The sequence below is a fragment of the Mirounga angustirostris genome, unplaced genomic scaffold, assembly GCF_029215605.1.
Source record: "Mirounga angustirostris isolate CCGP_5_RB_7025 unplaced genomic scaffold, mMirAng1.0.hap1 SCAF_5, whole genome shotgun sequence".
In the NCBI taxonomy this organism is placed as follows: Eukaryota; Metazoa; Chordata; class Mammalia; order Carnivora; family Phocidae; genus Mirounga; species Mirounga angustirostris.
The window spans coordinates 102,282,613-102,298,750 of record NW_026991713.1 but is presented as its reverse complement, the minus strand read 5'-3'; the positions used below and the strand labels follow the sequence as shown (position 1 = coordinate 102,298,750).

Below are 16,138 nucleotides of genomic sequence, written 5' to 3'. Positions count from 1 at the left end.
GCGGCAGGCCCCTCCCACAGAAGACAGGCTGGAAAAACAAGAGGCCAGCAACCCTAAGGTCCCAAGAAAACAGGTGCATCTTGCTTGGGCTCTGGTCAATAATTTGGACTCTATACATTCCCTCAAACACCCATCAACAGAATGACTAGGAGGAGGAGCCCCCAAAACAGAAAAGACTCAGAGATTATGACTTATGCTGCAAATTTACAAATGGATGCAGATATAACCAAGATGTCGGAGATGGAATTCAGACTAGCAATTGTGAAGACAATGGCTAGAATGAAGAAATCAATTAATGGCAACATAGAGTCTCTAAGGGCAGAAATAAAAGGTGAATTGGCAGAACTTAAAAATGCTATCAATGAGATCCAATCCAATCTAGATAATCTAACAGCTAGGGTAACTGAGACAGAAGAGAGAATAAGCGACCTGGAAGCCAATATAATAGATAAAAAGGGAAAAGAGGAGGCCAGGGAAAAACAACTCAGAATCCATGAAAATAGAATCAGAGACATAAGTAACACCGTGAGGCATTCCAATGTCGGAATAATTGGAATCCCGGAGGGAGTGGAGAGAGAGAGAGGGCTAGAAGATGTATTTGAGTAAATCATAGCTGAGAACTTCCCTAATCTGGGGAATGAAACAAACATTCGAGTCCTAGAGGCAGAGAGGACCCCTCCTAAGATCAAGGAAAACAGGCCAACACCCTGGCATGTAATAGTAAAACTTGCAAATCTTAGAACCAAGGAAACCATCTTAAGGGCAGTTAGGGGGAAGAGAGTCCTTACGTACAGAGGGAGGAACATCAGAATAACGTCAGACCTATCCACAGAGACCTGGCAAGCCAGAAAGGCCTGGCAAGACATATTCAGGGTACTAAATGAGAAGAACATGCAGCCAAGAATACTTTATCCGGCAAGGCTTTCATTTACAATGGATGGAGAGATGCAGAGCTTCCACGACCGGCAGAAGTTGAAAGAATATGTGACCACTAAGCCGGCCCTGCAAGAAATATTAAGGGGGGGGGGGGTCTATAAAAGGAGAAAGACCCCCAAGAGTGATCTACAATAGAAATTTACAGGGACAATCTATAAAAACAACGTCTTCACAGGCAACATGATGACAATTAATTCATGTCTTTCAATAATCACTCTCAACGTGAATGGCCTAAACGCTCCCATAAAATGGCACAGGGTTGCAGATTGGATAAAAAGACAGGACCCATCCATATGCTGTCTACAAGAGACTCATTTTGAACCTAACGGTACATCCAGACTGAAAGTGAAGGGATGGAGATCTATCTTCCATGCCGGCGGACCTCAAAAGAAAGCTGGGGTAGCAATTCTTATATCAGACAAATTAGATTTTAAACTAAAGTCTGTAATAAGAGACACAGAAGGACACTCTATCATTCTTAAAGGGTCTATCCAACAAGATCTAACAATTGTAAATATCTATGCCCCCAACATGGGAGCAGCCATCTACATAAGCCAACTGTTAACCAAAATAAAGAGTCATATTGATAACAATACGTTAATTGTAGGAGACCTCAATACTCCACTCTCAGCAATGGACAGATCATCTAAGCAGAAAATTAACAAGGAAACAAAAGCTTTGAATGATACATTGGACCAGATGGACCTCATAGATATTTACAGAACATTCCATCCTAAAACAACAGAATACTCATTCTTCTCGAGCACACATGGAACTTTCTCAAGAATAGACCACATACTGGGTCACAAATCAGGTCTCAACCGATACCAAAAGATTGAGATTATTCCCTGCATATTCTCAGACCACAATGCTCTAAAACTGGAACTCAATCACAAGAAAAAATTTGGCAGAAATTCAAACATTTGGAAGCTAAAGACCACTCTGCTCAAGAATGTTTGGGTCAACCACGAAATCAAAGAACTTAAACAATTCATGGAAATCAATGAGAACGAAAACACATCAGTCCAAAACCTATGGGATACTGCAAAGGTGGTCCTAAGGGGGAAATACATAGCCATCAAAGCCTCACTCAAAAAAATAGAAAAATCCCGAATTCACCAACTAACTCTACACCTTAAAGAACTAGAGAAAAAGCAACAAACAACGCCTAAGCTGCACATTAGAAGAGAAATAATTAAAATTAGAGCAGAAATCAATGAATTAGAAACCAGAAACACAGTAGATCAGATCAACGAAACTAGAAGCTGGTTCTTTGAAAGAATTAATAAGATTGATAAACCACTGGCCAGACTTATCCAAAAGAAGAGAGAAAGGACCCAAATTAATAAAATTATGAATGAAAGGGGAGAGATCATGACTAACACCAAGGAAATAGAAACAATTATTAGAAATTATTATCAACAACTATATGCCAATAAACTGAGCAACCTGGATGAAATGGAGGCCTTCCTGGAAACCTATAAGCTGCCAAGACTGAAACAGGAAGAAAATGACAACCTGAATAGGCCAATAACCAATAATGAGATTGAAGCAGTGATCAAAAACCTCCCAAAAAACAAGAGTCCAGGGCCTGATGGATTCCTGGGGAATTCTACCAAACATTCAAAGAAGAAATAATACCTATTCTACTGAAGCTGTTTCAAAAAATAGAAACAGAAGGAAAACTTCCAAACTCATTCTATGAGGCCAGCATTACCTTAATCCCCAAACCAGGCAAAAACCCCATCAAAAAGGAGAATTTCAGACCGATATCTCTGATGAATATGGATTCCAAAATCCTCAACAAAATCCTAGCTAATAGGATCCAACAATACATTAAAAGGATCATCCACCACGATCAAGTGGGATTTATCCCCAGGATGCAAGGGTGGTTCAACATTCACAAATCAATCAATGTGATAGAACACATTAATAAGAGGAGGGAGAAGAACCATATGGCCCTCTCAATTGATGCAGAAAAAGCATTTGACAAAATACAACATCCTTTCCTGATTAAAACTCTCCAGAGTATAGGGATAGAGGGAACATTCCTCAAGCTCATAAAATCCATCTAGGAAAAACCCACAGCAAATATCATCCTCAATGGGGAAAAGCTGAGAGCCTTTCCCTTAAGATCAGGAACACGTCAAGGGTGCCCACTCTCACCACTGTTGTTCAACATAGTACTAGAAGTCCTAGCAACAGCAATCAGACAACAAAAAGAAATAAAAGGTATTCAAATTGGCAAAGAAGTCAAACTCTCTCTTTTCGCAGACGACATGATACTTTATGTGGAAAACCCAAAAGACTCCACCCCCAAATTACTAGAACTCATCCAGTAATGTGGCAGGATACAAAATCAATGCACAGAAATCAGTTGCTTTCTTATACACTAACAACGCAACTGTGGAAAGAGAAATTAAAGAAATGATTCCATTTACAATAGCACCAAAACCATAAGATACCTCGGAATAAACCTAACCAAAGAGGTAAAGGATCTATACTCTAGGAACTACAAAACACTCATGAAAGAAATTGAAAGAAGACACAAAAAGATGGAAAAATATTCCATGCTCATGGATCGGAAGAATAAACATTGTTAAAATGTTTATGCTACCCAGAGCAATCTATACCTTCAATGCCATCCCAATCAAAATTCCAATGACATTTTTCAAAGTGCTGGAACAAACAATCCTAAAATTTGTATGGAATCAGAAAAGATCCTGAATCGCCAAGGAGATGTTGAAAAAGAAAAACAAAGCTGGGGGCATCACGTTGCCCGATTTCAAGCTATATTACAAAGCTGTGATCATCAAGACAGCATAGTACTGGCACAAAAACAGACATATAGACCAATGGAACAGAATAGAGAACCCAGATATGGACCCTCAACTCTATGGTCAAATAATCTTTGACAAAGCAGGAAAAAACATGCAATGGAAAAAAGACAGTCTCTTCAATAAATAGTGCTGGGAAAATTGGACAGCCACATGCTGAAGAATGAAACTCGACCATTCTCTAACACCATTCACAAAGATAAACTCAAAGTGGATGAAAGACCTCAATATGAGACAGGAATCCATCAAAATCCTAGAGGAGAACATAGGCAGTAACCTCTTTGACATCGGCCACAGCAACTTCTTTCAAGATACATCTCTAAAAGCTAGTGAAACAAAAGCAAAAATGAACTTTTGGGACTTCAAAAGCTTCTGCACAGCAAAGGAAACAGTCAACAAAACAAAGAGGCAACCCACAGAATGGGAGAAGATATTTGCAAATGACACTACAGATAAAGGGCTGGTATCCAACATCTATAAAGAACTTCTCAAACTCAACACCCAAAAAACAAATAATCAAGTCAAAAAGTGGGCAGAAGAGATGAACAGACACTTCTCTGAAGAAGACATACAAATGGCTAACAGACACATGAAAAAGTGTTCATCGTCATTAGCCATCAGGGAAATCCAAATCAAAACCACACTGAGATACCACCTTACACCAGTTAGAATGGCAAAAATGGACAGGGAAAGAAACAACAAATGTTGGAGAGGTTGTGGAGAAAGGGGCACCCTCTTACACTGTTGGTGGGAATGCAAGTTGGTACAGCCACTTTGGAAAACAGTGTGGAGGTTCCTCAAAAATTTAAAAATAGAGCTACCCTATGACCCAGCAATTGCACTCCTGGGTATTTACCCCAAAGACACAGATGTAGTGAAAAGAAGGGCCATATGCACCCCAGTGTTCATAGCAGCAATGTCCGCAATAGCCAAACTGTGGAAAGAGCCGAGATGCCCTTCAACAGATGAATGGATAAAGAAGATGTGGTCCATATATACAATGGAATATTACTCAGCCATCAGAAAAGATGAATACCCAACTTTTACATCAACATGGATGGGACTGGAGGAGATTATGCTAAGTGAAATAAGTCAAGCACAGAAAGTCAATTATCATATGGTTTCACTTATTTGTGGAACATAAGGAATAACATGGAGGACATTAGGAGAAGGAAAGGAAAAATGGGCGGGGGGAATTGGAGGGAGAGATGAACCATGAGAGACTATGGACCTGAGAAACAAACAGGGTTTTAGAGCGGAGGGGGGAGGGAGGATGGGTTAGCCCGGTGATGGGTATTAAGGAGGGAACGTACTACATGGAGCACTGGGTGTTATATGAAAACAATGGATCGTGGATCACTACAACAAAAACTAATGATGTATTGTATGGTGACTAACATAACATAATAAAATTAAAAACTAAAAAAAAAAAAGAGAGAGAGAGAGGGAAAAGAGCTACCCATGCAAACAGTAGGGGGGAAGCATCCAGACCAAGAGCCACCCATGAAAAGAGTAGGGGGGAAGCACCCAGACCAGGAGCCACCCATGCAAAGAGTAAGGGGGAAGCATCCAGAGCACATAAGCTCTGAGGCAAATTCAAATTCACAGACCTGGCAAAGGCCAGTGTGTTGGGAGGGTGGTGATCAAGTTGCAGACAGATGGCAGCAGAGAGGAGAGGTGGCCGGGGCTCAGGGCAAGGGCTGATGTCACTGAGGGGTTCTAATCTCACAGAATACCGGAACTGGGAAGAGCCTTAGAAATCACTTAGACCTAGTCACATATTGTTTGGAATTGAAGATGTGAAGGCTGAGAGAAGCAACACGACTTCCTCAAGCTCACATAGATGGTTTTACGAGTCCCAGACGCGTGTTTATGAGGCACAGCCCATTCCTTAAGTTCAGGGTTCCTGGCAAGGGCAGATGAGCTGTGTTCATCATCATGGAGGAAATAAGTGGTTTGGTCTTTTATTTTGCCTCCAGGCGACGAGGAGCTGGTGCGGGAGGTACTGCTTGACGCGGTGGTGACAGCCCCCATGGAAGCCTACTGGACAGCGCTGGCTCTCAACGCCTCTGCGTACGTATGTCCGGGGCGGGGCTGAGGGTCCTGAGAGGGGAGGGGGCTCCAACCCCAGGATTCCCTTGGCTGAGTCAGGGTCCCTCCCACTCCCTGGCTGGCAGCTCAGGAGACAACCGGGTCCAAGACGAACATGATGACAGTGGGAAGCCGTTGGGGAAGTGAGAACTACCTCTACACGGCCCGGTCAAGCAGGCACTTGGTACAGCTTCCACACGCACACAAGCTGCTGCTCTCCCCCCTGGAAAAACACAAAGTGCAGGTCTCCGGGGCAGGAGTCCAGATCCCCCACCCACACTGCAGCAGCCCCATTCCAAGAACACCTGAGTCTGGACTGGAGCTGTGTGAGCCCCTTCACCAAGAGCCCTGGTAAAAGTAGTTCACGTAGATCAGGACCTGGTTTCCAGCAAGTAAGGTCAAGACAAGACAACTATATTTACCTAGTGCTATCATGTTTTTTGGACAGGTAGAAAGAAGAAATGAATGGCGTGTGTGCGTGTGCATGTGTGTGTGTGTGTGTGTGTATGAGCGCACATGCGTGTTGGGAGGGTGCTAGAAACTAATGAGGTCAAGAATACAGCGGACTACATCTTGTTCCTGAATAGGAAGATTCAACATTAGCATCATGAAGATGTCAAACCTCCCCTAGACACTCAAGTTAATTAATGCTATCCTAATGAAAACAACAGAATTTTATATGAAACAATCACCTATTTAAAAAAGCAAGATGCAGAATGCTGTGCACAATGTGATACTATTTCTATAAAATGGAGGCAAACCATGGCATATCTGTACGTGTGTATATATAAAACATCTATGAAAGGCCAAATAGGAAAGAGTTCTCATTGGTTGCTTCTCATTAGAAAAATGAGTAACTGAAACAGGGATGGAAGGACACTTTTCACTGTATAAATTTTTGGTACAATTTTGAACCATGTGAATGTATTACCTCTACAAAATTAAATAAAAACTAGAGAGCAAAAAAAGAATACAGCAGGCCAAGCACTGTTCTGAGTACTTGGTGTACATTAACCTAGTGAGCCTCATAACCACCTTACAATATAGATACTATTGTTATCCCCATTTAACAGATGAGGAAACCAAGGCAGAGTGAGATAAGCAACTTGCCCAAGGTCATATGTCTCATAAGAGGCGAAGCTGGAATCAAAACCAGGCAGCCTGGTTCTGGGGTCTAGGGGATTGGATCACTGGTTTGGAGAGAAAGGGCATGATCTTCATCTTTCCAAGTTCAGAGATTAGCCAGAGACATTTTTAATGTTGAGAAACACTGAAGAACAAATATTCTTAACCAAGGTGTATATTAGAAAAGAAGACCTGGAGAATTAATATAAAATGGCATATTAATAAAGCTAAGGGGGAAAATAATACAATCACGCCCATAGATGCAGAAAAGACATTTGAACAAATATTAATATCCATGCGTGTTTTTAATCAATACAATTAAAATTGACCAGGGGTGCCTCGCTGGTTCAGTTGGTATAGCATGCAAGTCTTGATCTCAGGGTTGTAAATTTGAGCCCCACATTGGGTGTAGAGATTACTTAAAAATAAAAATCTTCAAAAAAAAAATTGACCTAAGCCTGAAAGTCAACATCTGAATGGGGCTAGAGGTTCTCTCAACTAAAGACAGGACTAAGACAGGCATTCCCATATTCCTACTACTCTTTAACAAGGTTGGAAGGTATCAGTCAGTGCAGCCAGACAAGAGAATGCACCTAGAAGCAATGAGAAGTGGAAAGGGTGAAGCAAATTATCTCTGTTTAAGAAGGTGATAAGATTGTATATCTGAAAGCCCTGAAAGAATTTATAGGAAAACTACTATAAACAATAAGAGAATTTAGTGAAGTAGCAGGATATAATATGAGTATTCAAAAATTAACATCCTTTATGCAAAAAAAACTAGATGAAAAATATCATGTAAAAATATTCAAGAGGGCAAAAAATAAAATGTAATGAAACCCCTAGGTATAAGACAAGATATGTCCTAAAACTTAATTAAGAAGAATTATAAAATACTCTTGGAAGACACAAGAGTTGACTTGAACAAATGGGGAGATATTCAGTGTTTTGGGGTAGGAAGAACCAACATCACAAAGACATTAATCCTAAATTAATCCCAATAAAAATATCATCAGTATTTCTCTGGATCCAGATAAATGGATTATAAAGTTTATTTGGAAGAATAGTCAAGAAATCCCTGAAAAAGAAAAGCAACAAAGGAAGTGTTGTCCTACCAACATATTAAAACATATGACAAAATCTCTATAATTTATAAAGTGTAGTATTGACACATGAATAGAAAGGCAGACCAAGGGGACAGAATAGAAAATCCAGAAATTCATCTAAATGCATGCGGAAAGACATCAAGTCAGACTAGGGGGAAATGGACTCTTTAATAACTAGTTTGGGAGCCATATGGAGAATGATAAAATTGTATTATTTCCTCACACCATACATCTGGATGAAGTCCAAATGACTCAGAGATTTAAATGTAAAAAAATAAAACTATATAAGTACTAAAAAGAAACCATGAGCCAATTGCTCTAAAATCTAGGAATTAGGAAACCTTTCCCAATGATGACTCAAAATTTAGAAGCAATAAGAGAATGACTGACAAATTTAGCAGCATAAAAATGTTTATTTGGGGGCACCTGGGTGGCTCAGTTGGTTAAGCGACTGCCTTTGGCTCGGGTCATGATCCTGGAGTCCCGGGATCGAGTCCTACGTCGGGCTCCCTGCTCAGCAGGGAGTCTGCTTCTCTCTCTGACCCTCCCCCCTCTCATGCTCTCTCTATCTCATTCTCTCTCTCAAATAAATAAAAATAAAATCTTAAAAAAAATGTTTATTTGGCAAAATAAAAACATGAGCAAAGTGAAAAGAGAAATGACAAACCAGAAAAATATTTGTAACTTATATAACAAATAAAAGCTTACTATTCCTACATTATATATCCATGATAAATGAAGAACTTCAAAAATAGAGAAGTAAAAACTCAGCCACTTTATAGGAAAAAGGACCAAGAAATATGGACAGTTCAGAGAACACATACAACTAGTCCTTATGTATATGAAAAAATGATCAGTCTAGCTCAATAAAAGGAATGCAAATTAAAACTCTACCAAGATTATGTATGTCACTCATCAGATTGATAACCGTCTAAGTTTATTGCCATGCATGGCTGGCAAAGCTGTGGGGAATCAGGCTTGTGTATATTGTCAGTGGGTATACAAAATGTTTCAAAGGCTATGGAGGAGAATTTAATAGTATCTAACAAATTACATATGCATTTACACTCTGACTCAGCAATACCACTTCTAGGAATGTATCCCAGAGATATACCAGTAAAAATAAGAAAGATACATACATGAGTTTTTTGTTACAGCTCCATTTATAACAGTGAAAGACAGAAAATAACCTAAATCCATCAGTAGGAGCCTAGTTAAATAAACCATGGTAGATCCACATAATGGAATACTATGTAACTACAAAAAATGAGAAATCTATATACTGCAATGGAATGGTCTCACCAATGGAGAAAAGTGTATATAATACCCCACTATTTATTTAAAAAGAGGAGATACAAATGTATTTTCATAGTTACTTACACATATATAAACATAGATGCATGTATGTATATACATATGTGCACATATATTTTTTAATGGAACAATAAACAAGAAAACAAAAAAGATTACTTTAGGCAGAGTGAAAGAACAGGGATGGAGACAGAGACAGGCTTATGAATATGCTTTATTTTGCATATTTGACTTTAGAACCATGTAAATGTTTTATATCATTATAAAACAAGATTAGATTTTTAAAAATAAGCTCTAAAAATTTGAAAGCAAATGAAACAAATAAACAGTTGTGTATCAAGTTCATGACATAACAACGTAGGTGAATTCTTTCAAGGGACTTGAAAACACAGAACCATAAACAATAAATAAATCAAAAAACTGTGTTCCATAACCACATTGCTAGAAACAATATTGGCACTGTTATTCTCAAACTATATAGATGGATAGAGCAAATAGTATTATGTTAATGTCATTAGGAACCAAGGTTTTCAGCAAACGAAAAAAGAGATGCAAATTTTTTAAATCAAAGATGTACTGCTGAATATGAATTGGAAATATCAATGAACTCATGACGTATTTTCTCTGAAAGAAACAAAAAGAATATCCTGACCCTGTCCACAGAAAAGACCAACCTCAATGAGCACTCCAGAGCAGGATTGTGGACTTTCAGTGTGCATATTAAGACGTCCTCATTAAAATGAATCAGCAACCCTTGGAAAATGTCTGATTTCAGGACAGGGGCAGGAATTGTACAAAATGAGCCAGGAGCATCTTGTCATAATAAGAAGGAAGAATTTACTAAAGACTATCATGACGTTGTGCCAGGGGGACCCCAGAACCAACCTGAAGTGGTCTCACTGGTTAAAGGTGGGACAATTAGAGCAGCAAAAGTAATGACAACTACAATGGATTAAAACATAATGTGTTTAAATCCTGTGTTCATAATGACACTGAGGAGAAAAAAACCTTTTCAGTCATCTTCTCTACTACTTTTGAATAAAGAATTGCATCAGAGGTGCCTGGGTGGTGCAGTTGGTTAAGTGTCCAACTCTTGGTTTCGGCTCAGGTCGTGATCTCAGGGTCATGAGATTGAGCCCTGCGTCTGGCTCTGTGCTCAGTTCAGGGTTTGCTTAAGACTCTCTCTCCTGCTCGTTCTCATTCTCTCTCTCTCTCTCTTCTCAGATAAATAAATAGATCTTCTTTTAAAAATTGCATTGGGGCGCCTGGGTGGCTCAGTCGTTAAGCGTCTGCTTTCATGATCTCGGGGTCCTGGGATCGAGCCCCACATCGGGCCCCCTGCTCAGCGGGAAGCCCGCTTCTCCCTCTCCCACTCCCCCTGCTTGTGTTCCCTCTCTCGCTGTGCCTCTCTTTGTCAAATAAATAAAATCTTTAAAAATTAAAAATTAAAAATTGCATCAGGAAGCTTTTTAGAGAAACAGTCACTTAGGCCCCAAACCCAGAAATTCTTGTTTCTACAACATCAGAGGGGGGCAGGCAGACCCTGTCTACATTTCCAGACCCTTTTCTCAGTGGTTTTCCAGACTGTAGATCAAGTGCTATAATCCAGCTCCAGGTGCTATCAGTTGAATGTCGCATAGTACAGCCTTCTTCACAGAATCCCATTGGAGAAACCCCAATACCCACACAGCTGAGCCTTAATTAAAAAAAAAAATACTTCCCCTTGGCGATGCTTTGTGTCTTGCCTACCTCATACACTCACTAAAACCACTGATCTAAGTACTGAGAGAAATTCGGTAATAACCTGTAGCAAATTGGGCTAGGGGCATGAATATTAATAAAGTTAGAAGTAATTAAATAAAAGCCATATGTAACAAGCCCACACCTGATGTCATATTCAATGGTGAAACAATGAAAAGCTGAAAGCTCTTCCTCTAAGATCAGGAACAAAGTAAGGATGTCCACTCTCACCACTGTTATTCCACATAGTAGTGAAAGTCCGAGCCATAGCAATTAAGCAAGAAAAAGAACAAAATGAAAAGGCGACCTACAAAATGGGAGAAAATATTTGCAAATCATATCTGATAAGGAGCTAATATCCAAAATATGTAAAAAAAAACCTCACAACTCAATAGGAACAAAACAATCTGATTTTTTTTTAAAGGGCAGAGGAATTGAATAGACATTTTTCTAGAGGAAACCTACAAATGGCCAACAGATGCATGAAAAAGTTCTCAACATCAGTAATCATCAGAGAAACACAGATCAAAAACACAGTGAGGCATCACCTCACATGTTAGAATGTTATCCAAAAGACAAGAGACAACAAGTGTTGGCCAGGATGTGGAGAAAAGGGAAGACTGTGCACTGTTGGTGGGAATGTGAATTGGTGCAGCCACTATGAACAACAGTTTGGAGGTTCCCCAAAAAGTTCAAAATAGAACTTCCATATGGTCCAACGACCTCACTTCTGATTATTTATCCAAAGAAAATGAAACCATTATCTTCAAGAGATAGCTACACCCCCATGTTCACTGCAGCATGATTTACAATAGCCAAGATAGGGAAACAACATGTTGTCAATGGATGCATGGACAAAGAGGATGTGGTGTGTGTGTGTGTGTGTGCGCGCGCGCGCGCGTGCGCACGCGTGCGCAATGAAATATTATTCAGCTATGAGAAAGGAAATCCTGCCATTTGTGACCACCTAGATGAACCTGGAGGGCATTATGCTAAGAGAGACAAGCTGGACAGACAAAGACAAATACTACATGGCATCACTTATATGTAGAATCTATAAAAGAATAAAATAAAATTAAGTCAAACTCATAGAAACAGACAGAAGGAAAGTGATTGTTGTGGGCTGCTGGGGGAAGAGAGGTCAGCACATTCTTCCACCTGCAAGAGGAAGAAGGCCTGAGGATCTAATAAAACATGGTGACTGTAATTGATAACACTGTACTGTATAATCGAAATTAGCTGAGAGTAGAACTTAAATATTCTCACTCCCCCCCAAAAAAGATAAATACCTGGTATGATGGATGTGTTATTTAACTAGATGGGAGGAACCCTTTCACAATGTATACATATATCAAATAACCATGATGAACACTTAAAAATCTTACAATTTCATGTCAATTTTATCTCAAAAAAGCTGAAATGTTAAAAAAAGAAGTAATGACTCCCATACTGGTGCCATCATCGTGGAAATATGGCTTTGAGACCATGAGAAATATCAGTTACACTCCAGCTAGCTAATGGATTTTCTTTCTCCAGTCTTGGCAAGTTCCACAGGGTTCGCATAGGTGGATATAGACCGTGTCTGCTTCTCCTCCTTTCCCATTTCAATAATAAGGTAAACATGTGAAAAGGGTTTTAAAACTGCAAAGTGTCCTGTAAGTGTCGGTCATAAGAAGTTCCTGTTTCTGAGGTCCCAAAACAACATCTCTTTTCCTGAATTCCTGTGTCTTCCAAAGCCAATTCCCCCAAAACCTGCATGGACAAATTAGAAGCCAAAAAAAAGTCAGAAAGGCAGAGGCCCAGCGGACCCCATTAACAAGGGAAGGTGCTGCCCAGGGAAGCTGGGTCTACCAGATATAACAAACATGATGTTCACAGTGGATGGCCAGTGCGTGTGTGTGCAACCCCCTGAGTAACCAGTCTGCCTTTCCCCCGACCCCCACCCCAGGAAGATCAGGCCAGGCACTAGGAGAGGCCTGCAGGTCTTCTCCGGGCTCCCAGTGCCCCCTTCCTAGATCTATTCGCTGCAGTGCCTGGTAATGACACCTGCTCTGTCTGCCTCACAGTGAGTCCGAGCAAGTGGTGGACATGGCCTTCCTGGGCACCCGGGCCGGCCTCCTCAGAAGCACCTTGTTTGTGGGCTCCGAGAAGGTCTCCGACAAGTGAGTCATGTTGTGCCCCCCAGGAGAGGGCTCCCTGCGTGGTGTTCCCATGGCATGTGGATGGGCAGAATCTCAGAGGCCAGGAGTGCACGGAGGGTGGAAGTATTGTGGTTTGCAGACTGGGAGGGTCAGAAAAGTAACCCTTCCACCAGGTTTAGATGCATCCTGGAGGTGTCCCCGAGAGAGGAGGGCCAGTCAGGCAAGAGAGTGGCTGGGACACTAACGTTGGAAGGGTTAATCACTTCCACAAAAGGAAACCCAGAAGTTGTTTTCCCCCTTGGGACCAGTCTGTATGTGACAAGCTAAATCATTTGACTGTGTCCCCTCCTTTGTTGACAATTTACACATCCCCTAAGCCAGCAATTCTCAACTGGGGATGTCCCCACCCAAGGGACATTTGTCAATGTGTGCAGACATTTTTAGTTGTCACCGCTAGGGGATGGGGGCTTGCTACTGGCATCTAGTGAGCAGAGGCCAGGGATGGTATTAAACACCCTCACAAACATTGCCTGGCCCAAAATGTCAATAGTGCTGAAGCTGAGAGACCCTGCTCCCAGCAAAGCCTGGATTCTGGGAGACCGGCTTGCCAGGGTATCCTCCCCACTGAGTACTGCAGCAAAGGGAGGATGGAAGCCAGAGAAGGGGGCTGGGTGGGGTTGGTAGAGCAGAGCCACCTGTGGCTCACAAATCAGGAGACCCAAATAGGCAGAGGCCAGCAGGAACTTGGAGGAGAATGGCCGAGGGGGCACCCCACAGTCCTTGCCTCCCACCTGCTCACTGCTTCTCTCACTGAATCCAAGCACACTCAGCCATCTATGAGCTTCTTCCAGGATTCTGACAGATCCACGCTTGCTGGAAAGCTGAGGCTTTCTAGGAGAACAAATCAAGTTGCTTTTCTCTCTCCCCACCTCCCCTCACTCCCAGAAAGGTGAACAGAGAACCCTCCACCTCGCTAACCCTTTCCATGGTCCAGTTAGAGACACAGCAAATGACTCAATGGACCAAATCTAGTGGGTAAACTGTAGATTCACCCAAAGGCCTTGAACAGTGTTGGGAACTGACCTCCCCACATTCATAACCCCTCCGGCTGGCCCCCCACTCGTACCTCCTCATCCCCTTAAACTTCCACCCCCACTCAGAAAATCGCATACCCATGTCATTGTCTCGCCAAAGTTGGACAGGGTGAACCACACCTGGCAGTATGAAGGGGGTAAAGCATCCTCAGCAGTCCCCTGCATCCTCTCTGAAAGGCTTCTAAGAATGGAAGAAGGAAATCTCAATACAGAGAGACCCTGCTGGGTTATGAAGGCAGCCACCATAAATGGCCGCACAGGCGCCGCACAACTCCAGAGGGCTCCCTTCACCTAGACCATGACATGACTGGAGAGCTCAGGAACTGCAACAAGGCAGGTAGCTTCTGGGTATGTAAGCCAACCAACCACTCTTAAAATCAAACTTCAATTATCCACCTTGTGGGTTATCCACAGTGTCTTTTTTTAACCCACAAACCAGATTCTCCCTGCCTCCCACTCTGCTTCTGGACCAACACTCCCTTCTGCTGGCTGCTGTGTGTTCAGGGAATGCAAAACCATAATTAGCAAGGTAAAGCTGCTCAAGAAAAAGATAACTCATAATGCATTTTAAACCCTAGAGGCAATGACTTTTGAAGTAACCGTTTTAGAGGAATTTATGCCCTTCTATTAGTGCAGTGATAGAATTCACTATGCAATTTCCCCATCCAGACATGCCAGTTAGCCAGACAAAAAGAAATTAGGGTATATCCAAAAGAAATAAACCCTGCAGGCAAAGGAGTTTTCATTTAACAACAACAACAAAAAAAGTCTCCTTACACAATACAGGCTCTCTTCCTCTTCAAACTACTAATGTGTCATCAGATGCAACAGCATTTGATTCTGGAAAAGGCAGGAATTTCTGGGGAACACTGTCCGGGGTAAAATCAGTCTAGGGGCTAATATTTTCTACCTGCAACCCTACCAAAGCAGAGATGAATCTCTCTTCTTGGTCCAGCCAAGATGACCTTGTGTGAAAAAAAGAGAAAGGGATAAACATGTTCCCAGATCTTGGCGGGGGGGTACCAAATCTTTCTCTTTGCAGAAAGTTCCTGACTCCTGAGGATGAGGCCAGTGTATTCACCATGGACCGCTTCCCTCTGTGGTACCGCCAGGCCGCCGAGCAGCCTGCTGGCAGCTTTGTCTTCAATCTCCAATCAGCAGAGGGACCAGGTAATCTGTACCCTTGTGCTCCTGGGGCCGCGCTGGGGCCAGGGCTGCCTCCTCCTGCAGCTCTTGCTGGAAAACAGGAGCAGGTACAGAACAGAATGTCGACGCCTCTGGGTTCCCTTCCAACCTTCCCTCCTGACACACATTAGCACCTTGAGAAAGCTCGCTCATGCCTTTCCATGCTATTGATCTCTACCCTGAATATAGGACAGATCATTTTATCCCCTAGCCAGCAGCCAAAGTTAAAAATCCAGCATGGCACAAAGGAAAGAGATTTGACCCAGAAGTCAAGAAGAGCTGGATTCTAGCCCAAATTTCAAATAGGAGCATATTGGAAGAGTTGATCTTTAAGATTCTTCTGTTTCTAAACATCTGAGTGTCTTTGAAAATTTCTTAAACTCCCCCAGATGAAAGTAACAGACTTTATTCCAACCGGGGGACTACTGTACTTATCAGGTTCACTGCCCCCACTGCACTTCTTCCCAAAGAAAGCAGCTTGGTCTCCACTCCCTTAGGGTCTCCCAGGAACTGCAACATTGAGCTCCCCGTCTGCTCCTCAGGAACTCCCAGTAATAATGGGGCACCTCCTGGCT

General features: G+C 41.8%; 1 protein-coding gene across 1 annotated transcript in view; it reads left to right on the top strand.

Annotated features, from left to right (window-relative positions):
* The window catches only part of CACNA2D4 (calcium voltage-gated channel auxiliary subunit alpha2delta 4), a 120,597-nt gene that overhangs the window by 56,533 nt on the left and 47,926 nt on the right, over nucleotides 1-16,138 (top strand). The window contains exons 22-24 of the mRNA XM_045869953.2: nucleotides 5,753-5,846; nucleotides 13,210-13,305; nucleotides 15,421-15,548. Coding sequence (XP_045725909.2) covers nucleotides 5,753-5,846; nucleotides 13,210-13,305; nucleotides 15,421-15,548 — 318 coding nt within the window. The remainder of the gene's footprint in view (nucleotides 1-5,752; nucleotides 5,847-13,209; nucleotides 13,306-15,420; nucleotides 15,549-16,138) is intronic.